Source organism: Osmerus eperlanus, chromosome 21, assembly GCF_963692335.1.
Source record: "Osmerus eperlanus chromosome 21, fOsmEpe2.1, whole genome shotgun sequence".
Classification (NCBI taxonomy): Eukaryota; Metazoa; Chordata; class Actinopteri; order Osmeriformes; family Osmeridae; genus Osmerus; species Osmerus eperlanus.
The window spans coordinates 10,922,386-10,936,532 of record NC_085038.1 but is presented as its reverse complement, the minus strand read 5'-3'; the positions used below and the strand labels follow the sequence as shown (position 1 = coordinate 10,936,532).

At 44.8% G+C, this 14,147-nt stretch overlaps 1 protein-coding gene across 1 annotated transcript; it reads right to left on the bottom strand.

Annotated features, from left to right (window-relative positions):
- Positions 1–1,721: 1,721 nt before the first annotated feature.
- LOC134007888 (uncharacterized) lies at positions 1,722–12,161 on the bottom strand. The gene is made up of 14 exons (XM_062447606.1): positions 12,032–12,161; positions 10,016–10,453; positions 8,940–9,623; positions 7,265–7,978; positions 6,255–6,926; positions 5,273–5,356; positions 4,888–5,023; positions 4,744–4,792; positions 4,492–4,547; positions 4,178–4,392; positions 3,793–4,040; positions 3,585–3,704; positions 3,341–3,488; positions 1,722–3,102 (listed from the first exon to the last, which is right to left on the bottom strand). Exons 1-14 carry the CDS (start codon positions 12,159–12,161, stop codon positions 2,774–2,776), a joined length of 4,023 nt encoding a protein of 1,340 aa, XP_062303590.1. The 3' UTR covers positions 1,722–2,773.
- Between the last annotated feature and the right edge of the window lie 1,986 nt (positions 12,162–14,147).

Sequence of the window (14,147 nt, the reverse complement as noted above, 5' to 3'; positions counted from 1 at the left end):
TCTAGTGAGCATTAGGTTTAAGTTGTGGAATTATGATCTTCCATAATTCAATTCAAATGTTGTTAATGCATCTGGTACAGGACTGGGAAAGACCTCAATCCACTGTAAACATATCTATAATTACCAGGCAGTATTGACCCTTCAGTTTTCATATTGTTGAGCAAACACATGTAACAGCATCTAATAAGACAATGCATCATCATTTGATATTCAACTCCTATTAGTCATGCCTAGAAATGACAATCTGTTTCTTTGTTCCCTTCTTTAGAAAATCAACTGTTAGTCTAATTTCTTTCACTCCAAAAAACCTTTTCTGTCTTTTAAAACAGTTAAGTGTAAGACCTATATTGTTTTAGATTCAATATTTTACCAAATCACACCTCTTTTTATCAAAGATATGATAAAAGCAATTTTCATTATGCCAAACCAGAATCCGTATGTTTCTTAAATGAAATATAGACCAAATAATGTTCTTAATGTAGCTATTAACCAACCATTTTTCCCAACTTTATTTTCTATAAAGGTCAGATAGGTAGAACTTCATAACTCGTTTTGCTGCAATTCAAAACGAGCCAATTAGCTCAAACCATCATAACCACAATTTATCAGACTTGATGAGTCTTCTCAAATTATTTCAGAACTGAATGTTATAATAACCCTCTTCATGCACTAATACCATTTACTAATACAACATTATCACAGCCTAACTATTTATCCCAAACAGTATGCCAGGCTCTGATAAAACTCTCAAATAAAACTTAAAACCAAATTACAATTAAACTTTTTCACATACATTTGCTCAAACCATTCTTTGACCAACACAGCTGCTTAGCGTTTACCGTCTATTCACTTAATTTTACTCTAATATAACTCTTCCAATTGTATTAGAACCCATTTATAAACATGGGGTACACCCTCTGGGATCACCTTTGTAAGATCTCCACCAAACGGGACTCTTTTAGCCCCCACCTTTCTCCATCTCTCCTCGGGATTTCTGTAACTTCTTGGTCAAATAATAAAAAACACACCACACTCCTCTCTGTTTTTATTTAACACAATCTGACTCCACAGAAATATTACTTGTTTAGGGACTCTAACTATTTTGAGGACACTTAACCTCAGGGACTTTAACTATTTTGAGGACACTTAACCTCAGGGACTGTAACCTTTTTGAGGACACTTAACCTCAGGGACTGTAACCTTTTTGAGGACACTTAACCTCAGGGACTGTAACCTTTTTGAGGACACTTAACCTCAGGGACTGTAACCTTTTTGAGGACACTTAACCTCAGGGACTGTAACCTTTTTGAGGACACTTAAACTCAGGGACTGTAACCTTTTTGAGGACACTTAACCTCAGGGACTCCACTCTAACATAAAAACGGTTGATTTACCACCACTGTTGGTTTGACTTGGTACGATGAAACATAGTAATCATCTAAATTTGGTTCTCATTTTCGAATAGCAGTACTTTTTTAACAGGTGTCAGCTTACCTTTTTTATATTGAGGCACGCCCAACGATTAAGTCTGCCTCCTCGTACCGGTGTATGGGTCTCTCTCCCGATCTGTCGGTTGGGCCGGAACCCTCTGGACTCCCTCTTTTCAGCATCGGGGTCACCATTTGAAGGACTGAAATTCTTTGTGTCTATTCCAATATGTAATGATGGTATTCAATGACACAGGTCTGTGTTCTAGAAAGAATGGTCTGGAGTCGCAGAGGTCCGATAATATCAGCTTTAATGCAGCAGTTGGAAATCAACAAGTACAGAGCTCTGGGGTTGTCTACGTTTCCCTACCCGCAACAGAGTTTGGGCTGGTTCACGAAGTCCAACTGGCTATCTGTCCCTCCCCAGCATATATTATACAGTGCAATTAAAACAGAAAGATGAAAAGAGGGTTGAGCTTGTTCTCTCGTGCATCAGGGAGTTGTTCTTGCCTACGCGTCCCACCTGCTCGGGTGCCGTCTCCGCCCGGTTTCAAGGTTGTTTCTGAAAATGAAGAGATAGAGACACAAAATACAGCCTTTTTCCCATACTGTGGTCGAGAATCATCTGGATTGTTCCTCTTTCTCCGCCCGCACCCATGACTCCCCCCGCCCTGTGTGAGACACAATGTTTAAGCCTGAGCACACTTCTAAGACATAACGTTAATAAGCACAATACATTCTTTAATAGGCGGACCAAATGTCTCAGCAGAAGTACTGATGGAGGATCACTTGATGAGGCACATAGATCTCCAATCTAGTACCAGCGTCAAGCTAACTATAAACACAGGTTTCATTCACTGTTAGATGTTGTGTATGGCACTGTGTGAGAGGGCTAGACCATACTTTGCAGGGGTCCCGTGTAAACATTTTCATTAATCATAAACAGTTTCACCTATTCAATTTGTCTGCAAGCTTTCTGGTGTAGTCTGCCTGGGCACACTAACATGATGCACTCTGAAGAACCTGATTGAGGTCAGATTCAAAGAAAATAGTTTAGAATGCCATTGATGTGGATCAATTTTCTTATTTACACATTTCTTGCATTGAAAAAAACATTGAATACAGAGTAGGACAGCTAACTGGATTGCTGAAGATAGGCTTGAGTATGTTTGCTCAGATCATTGCAGACTTTACAGAGTTACAGTAGGACTGACCTGAGTGGAAAATAAGACTAAACATATGAACAGATAAGGCCATGGCTGATCTCCTGAGTGTGATTAACATCATACATCCCTGTTTTCATGCACAAATGGTGTCCAGACATCCCCCCCCCCCCCACAGCCACACTATCTTAGACCAAGCTTCTTGCTCATGTAGGAGTCCTGCTCAAGTAAGAACACTGTCATCATGCGGCAGGCTTCAGCTCCTTTGTTCAGCACGGCGTCGATGACGTGGCGCGCTCTCTCCGCCCTCTCAGCGATGGCCTTGACAGACTCCTCCTCTTCCTGCGTGATGACTCCATGCTGACGGAGCTCGTCCAATAGGCTATTCAGCACGGGGACTGACACACTCTTCACAAACTCTGATCTCACAGCCTTTAGCTGCTGCTCCGCACGTTCACCCTGAGCGCGCTCAGACGGTCCCTCTGACGTCGTCGCTCCGGTGACAGCAGCACCTGCGACCAGTCATCATCATCATCAGTCCGTTTCCATGGAGAGAACACTCCAGAGTAGCAGACTCAGCTAACAGACTAAAGATACACCTCAGATACTCATTCACCGTTACATGTTATGACAACAATCCTACTAACAAACAAGAATAGTTTACAAACAAATGTAATTGTTCAAGCCATCACGTCCAACTTGACTTCAGCTCATCACCTATGGGGGGTCGTAAATATCAGCTGCTGTTACCTGTCAGTGGGACCAGGCCCGACCACACCTCCACCCCCTCCAGCTTCCTCTCCAACAGGCTGAGCTCTGCCTCCTGTGTGACGGGGCGCAGGAACACCTGGAAGGTGGGGTGGTAGTTGGGTCCGTAGTTCCAGTCCAACAGAACAAACTGGAACAGGGACGAACCCAGTCATGAGTCAGCATCTACTGTAGCACAACATTGAAACCACATTGTTGAACTAGTGTGACCCAATGAGTCACCTACCTTTGGTTGTATCCGGGGTGTCTCTTCCAGATGACAGGTGAGACTGTACCTTTCCCCCTTAGATAGCCGGCAGTCAGAACTGACACGCAGGTAGGTGGTTCCCTCCTGTTTCTCCTTCACCTGCAACCAGACAGAGGAGGCTACTATCTTCCCTGAAGACTATCATGATTCCAGCAGGTCACTGTGGATGTGGAGCAGGGATGTTTACCTCAGAGAGAGGCACGTTGCTGGGCAGAACCATCACGTTGAGGATGGTATACATGGGGCTCAGCTGCTGGAGGAAGAGGAGCACCTGGCCCTTGATGGTGAGGGAGGGTAGAAACCACCTGACCAGGCCCCACAGGGACAGGTCTGTCACGTCCACCACCACATGAGATCCTGTCACCCTCAGTGGAGGCACGAGCTCCATGCTGCCTCCAGTAACATGAGCCACAGACAGCACCTCACGCCCCTCTCCTGAAACACAGTAACCTGTCACTCTCACTGCGTTACCTCATTGTCTATAACAGACAGTCTAGAATAGGACTATCTTGGACAGACAGAAGTCTAGCACATACAGTCTGCTGGGTGAGACGTTTCTAGGTGTAACTCACCAGAGAGAATCTCACAGTGTGGGAGGTGCAGCTGACAGACAGAGCCTTGGAGACAGTCGATGGTGAACAGGGGTCCGGCAGGGGAGCGGCCTGTGGTGTTCAGCAGACCTTGGTCCCATTGGACAGTCCTGTAGAGCACCTCACCCTGGCCCTCCATCAGGAACATGAGGCCAGTCAGACTGCACTGGAACAGGCCTGCTTGAGGGCAGCAGAGCCTGGGGACACAGCAGAACCAGCTCACTCACTACTGCAGAAACACCTGGGACAATACCACTGAACCCTGATAGTATGTTGTTAGTGGCTGGAAGGATCACCTGTATGAGGTTTCTGTGAGTTCTACTGCAGTTTCTGGAGTCACTACAGTCGGAGTCTGGAATACAGAGAAAAACTTGATCAAACCAAGACCAGTCCAGTGTTCTTTGATGTTACAGGGCAGATCTAGATGGAGGGGGTTGTATTAGAAAATTTGGCAATGTAAAGTACTGGGATATGTACTGCTGTTCTGTTTGAAATATCATGTTTGCTTTGTCTCCAAGGATGTTCTGAGTAAAGGGGCAGGTTCTTACAAGTTCCTCTGGTGTAGAACTCAGAGTGGCTCCAGCTAGCAGGGGCTTCCTGGGTTGTGGAGACGGAGGGAAGACAGTGTTGACTGAATGGACCAGGTAAAGATACAGCTCATGTCTCATGAACTCCAGGATTCATCTGCATACCTCACACCAGTCCTAGATCTGGATGATCCCACCACTGAGGTCAGGTGACGTGACAAACGGGAAGTGTCAGAGCCGTAGGCAGAGTCATGTGCAGAGCTTCTCAGAGATTGGCACTCAGATCCGTCATCGCCACTCCCTGTGGAATAAGCAGACCAGACCACACTGAACACCAGAGGCTAGTCTGAGGAGGGTCAGCAGTCCCACAAACCCTGGTCCTACCCTCATTAGACATGACCCTGCATGACCTCTGACCCTGGTCCTACCCTCATTAGACATGACCCTCTGTGTCCTCTGACCATGGTCCTACCCTCATTAGACATGACCTCTGACCCTGGTCCTACCCTCAGTAGACATGACCCTCTATGACCTCTAACCCTGGTCCTACCGTCAGGTCGTGATCCAGTCTCTGACCCCCAGTCAGATATGTCTTCAGAGTTGTTGGTGGTTTCTGTTCTGCTGGCCCCACTCACTGAAGAACAACAACACTCGTTATCAACAGCACCAAGTGTTCTAGGTGTCATTATAACTACTTAACATTAAATTAGATTTAAAGGTCCCATGACATGAAATGTTCACTTTAGGAGGTTATTTAACAATAATGTGAGTTTCCCTAGCCTGCCTTTGGTCCCCCAGTGGCTAGAAATGTTGATAGGTGTAAACCAAGCCCTGGGTATTCTTCTCCGCCTTTGAGAAAATGAAAGCTGAAACGCTCGGTTTTGAAAATGCTGGTTGTATGACGTCATAAGAGCAAAGGTTACCTCCCCTTTCTCAGCTTTGCCCGCACAGAGAATTTGGCCCACCAATGAGAAAATGAGCTACGACCGTGCGAGCGCGATATTGGTTTGCCTCGAGACATCATGGCTCGCAAACGACCAAAGAATGGCAGTTAGCCCCGCCTCTTTCTTCCTCAGAGCATTTAAAGCTACAGACACAGAAACAGCACGTCCTGGGGAAAGCTCATTGTGGGACTGCTCGTAGTGGCTGTAATTCTGCACCAAGGCTGAATTTCGGGAAAGAAACTTCAGCTACAGTATTAGGGGACCACTAGGGCCTATATAAAAGCATCCAAAAACATCTTTAATATTACTTACAGGTGGGACAAAGTTGTACATGTAAGAATTGTGATTCTGTCATTCTAAGATTATGAACACACAATGTATACGTTGAAAAATATAATGACATTAAAACTTGTCTGTACTGTATTACTCAAATCTGACCGGTTTCATTTGAATCACTTACTTCACCCCAACTAGAAGTGTCCACTGCCTTTACTGGCAATCTGCATTACTCACTATACAGTTACAGTATATTCTCTAAATTATCATTACGTACTTCATTACTTTATCACTATATAATGTCAAACTCACAAGAAGGAGGATCATCTATGCTCCTAATCCTCATCTCAGGCAGAAATGGTATCTTCCACTCAGAACTCTGCTCTTCATCTCTGATGCCCTCCAGGCAGAACACATCTCCACTGTTCACTGCCACCATCTCCTCTATCTTGTCCAGCAGCTCTGTGACCTGAGAGCCATCACCCCTGTTCTCATTGTTGAGGACATGATACCTGTTCCCACATTTCTCAACAAGCCACTGGAGGACCTTCCCCTCTTGTTGAATGTGCTGCTCAATGGTTGTGTCTCCTAGATAGTCCCCATAGGTGAACAGCACTATAGTGTGACTCCAGACACTCTCACTGAGAAGCTCCATGTGTTGCTCTACAGATTTAGTGCATCCCTCTGTGAATGAAACCACCCCCACTATGACTAGGAGGAGGGCGTGGGGTCCTGGGGGACACAGAGACACACTGCGTACTATCTCCAGTTTAGTCTCCTCTACAGGGTAATCAATCAACCATCCTGGAGTGTCGACCACAGTGACCTGCCTCCCTGCTACTTCTCCCTGTCTCTTCACACACTGAGCAGCTGTCCTCAGGTCAAACTCCTCTCTCCCCAGGATGGTATTTCCTGATGAACTCTTCCCTGCACCTTTCCACCCCAGCAGCACAATCCTCAGCTCTGAGAGATGGAGGGAGTCGCCTGTTGGAGAGAGAAACATTGTAAATAGTCTTCCTCTCACCAGCTGTGCCCCTCATATTCAATAATGCAGCTGTGTAATAATAATAATTACCGCTGTGTTCTTAGTTCACACACTCTATTTGATGCTATATTGTCCTTTTGTAAATTTGTTTTCTATGATTAGACAAGATCACACCTGGCCAGACCTCACAGCTCTCCTCACAGCAGTGTGGTATTGGTACACATGTAAAAATTCACATTTCTTTTGTTTTTCAAGAAACCCCTAAACTGAGCGTTGACTTGTTCCAATTCTTCCAACTGATGGTGATTGCTCCCTCACACCAAAACAAACAACTCACCTATAAATGTTTGGTGGATCTCTCTCTGTTTCTGCACCTTCATCCTTCTTTCTTTTGCTTTCTTTTCTTCAGTTCTTCTCCATTGTTCTATGTTTTCAATCTTTTCCAGTATCTCTCTGTCTATCTCATAGTGTCCTCCTCTGTTTCCTGCCACCATCTCCTCTATCTTGTCTAGCAGCTCTGTGACCTGTGAGCCATCACCCCTGTTCTTATTGTTGAGTACATGGTACCTGTTCCCACATTTCTCAACAAGCTGTTGGAGGGCTTTTCCTTCTGTCTCTATGTGCTGCTCAATGGTTGTGTCTCCCATATAGTCCCCACAGGTGAACAGCACTATAGTGTGACTCCAGACTTTCTCACTGAGAAGCTGCAAGTGTTGCTTTATAGACTTTGCCTCCTCCTCAGTGAGTGAAGTCCCTCCCTGTATGACCAGGAGGATAGAGTGGGGTCCTGGGGGACACAGAGACACACTGCGTACCATCTCCTGTTTAACCAGCTCAGTAGTCTCCTCTATAGGGGAGTTTCTCCACCATCCTGGAGTCTCGACCACAGTGACCTGTCTTCCTGCGACTTCTCCCTGTGTCTTCACACACTGAGCATCTGTCCTCCAGTCAAACTCTTCTCTGCCCAGGATGGTGTTTTCTGAAGAACTCTTCCCTGTGTAACGGTACCCCAGCAGCACAATCCTCAGCTCTGAGAGATGGAGGCAGTGACCTGCAGAGGGAGTGATAAGAAGAGAGAGAATGACAAGTGAGGCGTTGGCAAAATGGGAGGATTTATTTTCTGTACCTTTATATACATGAATCCCAATCTCTAGGTTGAAGGTTCAACCAATAATCCAATTTTTTTTTATCTTACCCGTAGTACTATGTATTTATCTAGATTGTTTTGGTTTGAGTTCCAGAGTTTTGGAGATATCGGCCAAAGAGATGTCTGCTGCCTCTCTTATACAATGGAGCTAGATCGCACTCAGCTTATTCGTCACACAAAAACAATCTAGATGGATAAATAGCTATATGGATACGAGGATTTTCTTCTTTTTTATTTAATTTAGCATAATCTGTCCGTTTAATTGTGTACTGCAGTTATGAAACCCACTTTCTGCTTACAACACATTTCTAAAACTATTACATCTGTGTTACCCTACATATAGACTGTCATCATTCACACTATATTTTTATGATACTTTGGAGTTCAGTCATTTATGGATTTACTGTAGATAAGGGGGCACATATCTGGCTGGGGACATATGAACTGTTTTTGTGTGTTGTTCTACTCTGTATCACATTCTGTGATTATCCTCTCTCTCTCTCTCTCTCTCTCTCTCTCTCTCTCTCTCTCTCTCTCTCTCATCTCTCTCTACATTACTGAGCTCTCTGATCTACCTGCCTCATATAGACGTTTCTGCCTCCTAGATCTGGTCATTGTTCTTGTCTGATGAAACTTCTCTTCTCCTCTCAGCTGACTGACAACAAGTGTATAGATGCCAGACCTGAATTGATGCCACACCTTTGGTGGAGATGAAGCATCTGCTCCCACAGAGGTTGTGGTGGAGAACAAAATATGTTTCTATGCACTATGCAGTTTAGATGATACACTTTGCAAGAAGGTGAAATATTTGTACATTGCTTCTAATAAAAGTGTCTGGTAAATGAATAAATATAAATAAACTCACCCATTTGTGATCTGAGAGTCTCTCTCTGTTTATGCACTTTCACCAGCCTCTCTTGTGCTCTCTCTTTCTCTGCCCTCCTTCTCTCCGCTATCTCGTCCAGCAGCTCTCTGTCTATCGTAAAGTGTCCTTCTCTGTTGTCTGACACCATCTCCTCTATCTTGTACAGCAGCTCTGTGACCTGAGAGCCATCACCCCTGTTCCTATTGTTGAGGACATGATACCTGTTCCCACATTTCTCAACAAGCCACTGGAGGGCCTTCCCCTGTTGTTGAATGTGCTGTTCAATAGTTGTATCTCCCAGATAGTCCCCACAGGTGAACAGCACTATAGTGTGACTCCAGACTCTCTCACTGAGAAGCTCCATGTGTTCCTCTACAGAATTTCTGTATTTCTCAGTGAATGAAACATCCATCGGTATGACCAGGAGGAGGGCGTGGGGTCCTGGGGGACACAGAGACACACTGCGTACTATCTCTTCTTTAACCAGCTTAATAATGCCCTTTACAGGGACACCCTTGAACCATCCTGGAGTGTCCACCACAGTGACCTGCCTCCCTGCTACTTCTCCCTGTCTCTTCACACACTGAGCAGCTGCCCTCAGGTCAAACTCCTCCTTGCCCAGGATGGTATTTCCTGATGAACTCTTCCCTGCACCTCTCCACCCCAGCAGAACAATCCTCAGCTCTGCAAGATGGACACGGTCACCAGTCGGATAGAGAAACATTGTCAACAACCTAACCAGTTGTGCCCCTCAAATTCAATAACGCTAATTACTGCTGTGCTCTTAGTTGAAACAATATTGTATGCTATTTTGTATGATATATATATTATATTGTGAATTGTCTTACTTGTTAGAGAGAGAGAGAATTTAAACAGAAGAGCCTTTACCTAAACCACTTGTATTTTTGATAAAATGGTCAACAACGGGCCCCTGCTCAAAACTATTCAAAGATTAATAACTATTCAAATATAAATGAGTAATGAAGTCTTAAGAAAGAGACACAACAGGGAATGACTTTTGTATCAGAACCATCTATTTTACTGCATGTTCCTTTAAACCAAGAAACAAAACTCACCTGTGAATGTTTGATGGATCTCTCTCTGTTTTGGAACCTGCTGACTTTCTTTTCCTTTCTCTTCTTTTGTTCTCCTCCACTTTTTTACCTTGTCCAGTATTCCTCTCTTGATCTCATAGTGTCTTCCTCTGTTTCCTGACACCATCTCCTCTATCTTGTCCAGCAGCTCTGTGACCTGAGAGCCATCACCCCTGTTCTTATTGTTGAGGACATGGTACCTTTTGCCACATTTCTCAACAAGCCACTGGAGAGCCTTCCCCTCTTGTTGAATGTGCTGCTCAATGGTTGTGTCTCCCAGATAGTCCCCATGGGTGAACAGCACTATAGTGTGACTCCAGACACACTCATTAAGAAGCTGCAGGTGTTTCTCTACTGATAATCTGTGTTTCTCAGTGAATGAACCGCCTCCTTGTATGACCAGGAGGAGGGCGTGGGGTCCTGGGGGACACAGAGACACACTCCGTACAATCTCCTGTTTAACCAGTTTAGTTGTGTACTCTGCAGGGAGATCCCTCCACCATCCTGGAGTGTCGACCAAGGTGACCTGCCTCCCTGCTACCTCTCCCAGTCTCTTCACACACTGAGCTGTCCTCAGGTCAAACTCCTCTCTGCCCAGGATGGTGTTCCCTGATGAACTCTTCCCTGCACCTATCCACCCCAGCAGCACAATCCTCAGCTCTGAGCGATGGATCGAGTTACCTGCCATTCACATTCAAATTGTAAGAATCTAAATTGACAAATACAAGCTAATTACACATTTCATACAAGGGTATATTTGACCATATTCAGATTTGACATATGAGTTAATTAACCTGAACTGCCACGGGTTTCCATTGCTGCTCTCAGACTTTATGTAGGTTTCAGTCTCTCAGTCTAGAAGAAATTGCAGCCTGTTCAAATAGGCCTACTGGAGACAAAGTCCGCCTCAATGTCTTCACCTTTTTAACAAACACTTCAGGCAACAACTGTTTAGATCAACACTGCTCAAAAATAAGTGAAAAAATACAGAAACATGAATGGTCCTACCATCTCTCATGAGGCGGCAAGATGTTAAAATCGGAGATAAATGAGAATTGACTTTCAAGGAATTCGTGAGTCGGTGACAGTGACGCCGATACTTCCGTATGGAGGAAAAAGCGCCGTGGAACCTTAGTGGTAGTTAATTATTTAAGAGAATACATTACATAACATGCCAATTACGAATGAAAAAGGGGAGTTTGAGGTGCAGTCGCATTCCTCGGTACTTCGGCTGGGCTGATGCGAATGACTTGATTTGACCCACTACGCGTACAAAGTGTGCGTGGGAGGACTGCACATGAAGTGCGTACGCAACGTTTATAAATGAAGCCCCTGGTAATAATCAGGGTGATCTGATCATGATCTGATCATGTCCAATTAAAGCAACAGACTGCTCGTTCTGTGTGTTTGTGTGTGGTCCATGATCACAAATGTTCGTTTATTGCAAGTTTATTTACAATCGGCTCGTAGGCCTGAAATCAATGTCCTACCTAAAACGCTAAAATTCCAACGTATGCGTCTGAACCTCTACCGATTTTTCAGTGCTCCTAGAATTTGAATCTTTAAAGCGGTCTGTCACACAAGGCATACGTTGCTTAATGCAGAAGCAGTGTTCTATAATTCTCAACAAGTAATTTCAACAGTGATCGACAAGAAACAGTTACTACATCGGCAAATATGATATAAAATCCTACAGCTGAAATCCTCCTTTCTACGGGATATGGACGATTTCTTATCTCGTTGGCACGTTTAAATCAAGCTTAGCGTAAGTTGTCAGGCAAGACCGAACCCTGCAGTTAAGCCTAACTACACACTCGCCCCGCTACGCACGCTCTCTCCTTTCCCTCTACCTCTATGCCTGGGGGCTATCATCGGGGTTCTATGTTCGATTAGCAGCGCTCTCTATCAATTAGCGCAGTGCCGCCTCCTCCGCCAGCCTATCATAATAATGCCGTGCCTTTAAATACGTTCTCCCCCTGTTTAGTTTATCCAAGTTACCACAGTGAGCGACCCTCAGCCTTGCCGTCGCCACCCGGTCTCTTCTGGCTGGGTCATCGGCTGCTGCCACCGCCACCAGTGCCTGGACCACATGGGGGGATTCTTCTTCGGCTGCAGGGCTTACGCCCATTGATAATTGATTGAAGTGCGAAACAACTGTTGTTAATCGAGCATCTTTGTACAATAAATATAACTTTACACATCCCAGGTCTCTCCTGATTGAAATATTATTTTCTGATACATAGCCTAGTATTACAAATCAAATTAAAAGCCATTCTTCGACTGATGTTTCTAAACAATATTCAGAACTATCTCCGTTTTGTTTCCATGGTGTTTGTCTTTCAGCATATGCAGAGCCTGAAAATGGCATCTCATCGGCCCACAGGAATGCTCTGAACGGCGTTGACAGTGACAGTCTCTCCCATCGTTTAAGAGCTGTATACTGGTAACCGAGTACTGCTACGCTCCAGCACGTGTTCACGTAGGCCTACAGGGTGGTTATGAGTTCTACCTAGAGTGGGATAGCCTAACCTCTAGCTTCAGACACTCTCTGAGGACTCAAGTGAGGGAATCCATGACAACGATCAGTGGGTGCCAACAGTGAGAGTTGATTCAACTGCCATCCAGCAACTCTTGGTTGAAAAAAGGGATATGAAGCCTCCAAGACCCTTAACAAGCCAGCTGACATGAACATCAGCCTGCCCCTGTCTGCTGGTGAGGCCTGTGTATGACCAGGAGGAGGGCGTGGGGTCCTGGGGGACACAGAGACACACTCCGTACTATTTCCTGTTTAACCAGTTTAGTTGTGTACTCTGCAGGGAGATCCCTCCACCATCCTGGAGTGTCGACCAAGGTGACCTGTCTCCCTGCTACTTCTCACAGTCTCTTCACACACTGAGCTGTCCTCAGGTCAAAATCCTCTCTGCCCAGGATGGTGTTTTCTGATGAACTCTTCCCTGCACCTATCCACCCCAGCAGCACAATCCTCAGCTCTGAAAGATTACAGAGGGGAATATACGGTACAATCAATTGAATGGTATATTTTTTAACCAAAGATTGCTTGCCACTGAAAAATGTAATACCTGGTCCTCAGATAGGATTGTTTACATAAACAAAAACGCCACAGGATTCCCTCTCCTGCCATGTCTCTATGTCTGTAATGTCTGTGACAGTTAAACAAACTAATATGACAACAATGTCAATATGGGGACACATTGCCAAGCACAAATTCACTTATTGTTCAGTAACTATGTTTTCACATTGGTGGATATTGTATGTTTGTCAACGGACGCTGACTTAAACTGTGTTTGGTAAGTTACATGTAGTTCTTGTTGTGATGTCCCAGTCCAGATAGTTTTGCCAACTGCTATTAGGTTTCAAGGCTTAGTAGGCTAAAAGTATTGTATATTGCTAACAATAACAGTTATTGAAGTCATTTTTATTTACAACTGGAGAGGCTGAGCAGTTTCCATGAGACAGTGTTTGAAAGAAGAGATGGAGCAGAAAGGAGGATACTAGAAGGAAATAGGAGGAGAGTGAAGAAGGCTAGAAAAAAGTATAAAGTATAAGGAGGAAATTAGCCTGGCTCTGCCCTGCTACGTACTTCTGCTCAATTTTCAATTTGCTTCTGTACTAGGTCTGGGATTTCGGTGTATTAGTCGGTTTTCAGAAACAATTTTTTTGTAGGTCCAATCAGCAAACAGAGGGAGTGACTGAGAACGATGACGTTGATGTCGTGCACTAGTTTGAGTTGTAGTTCAGTAATGGCGGTGGAGAAAGATGCGAGCGAAGCTATTCGGTCGGTTGTGGCAACGCTGTTGAATATCCGTAAGTTAAAGCCGGAGCGAGAACAATCCTTGCTGAGTTTTGTTGGTGGCCATGATGTTTGTGGCCCTCCTCCCCACAGGGTTCGGGAAAAGTTTGATTTTCCAGCTACGGCAGCTAGCTCCGTTACAGTAGTGGTGAAGGCGTTGGCTAAGGCGAATGCTAGCGGTTGGTTATGGCAGATCAGTGGCTCAGGGCAGATCCAATAGTTTTGAACTTCAACAGAGTACCTGCCTTCAAGGAAGTTAACGCTTGTTAATGGAGCGATCCCAGACCCTCTGTACAAATGAAA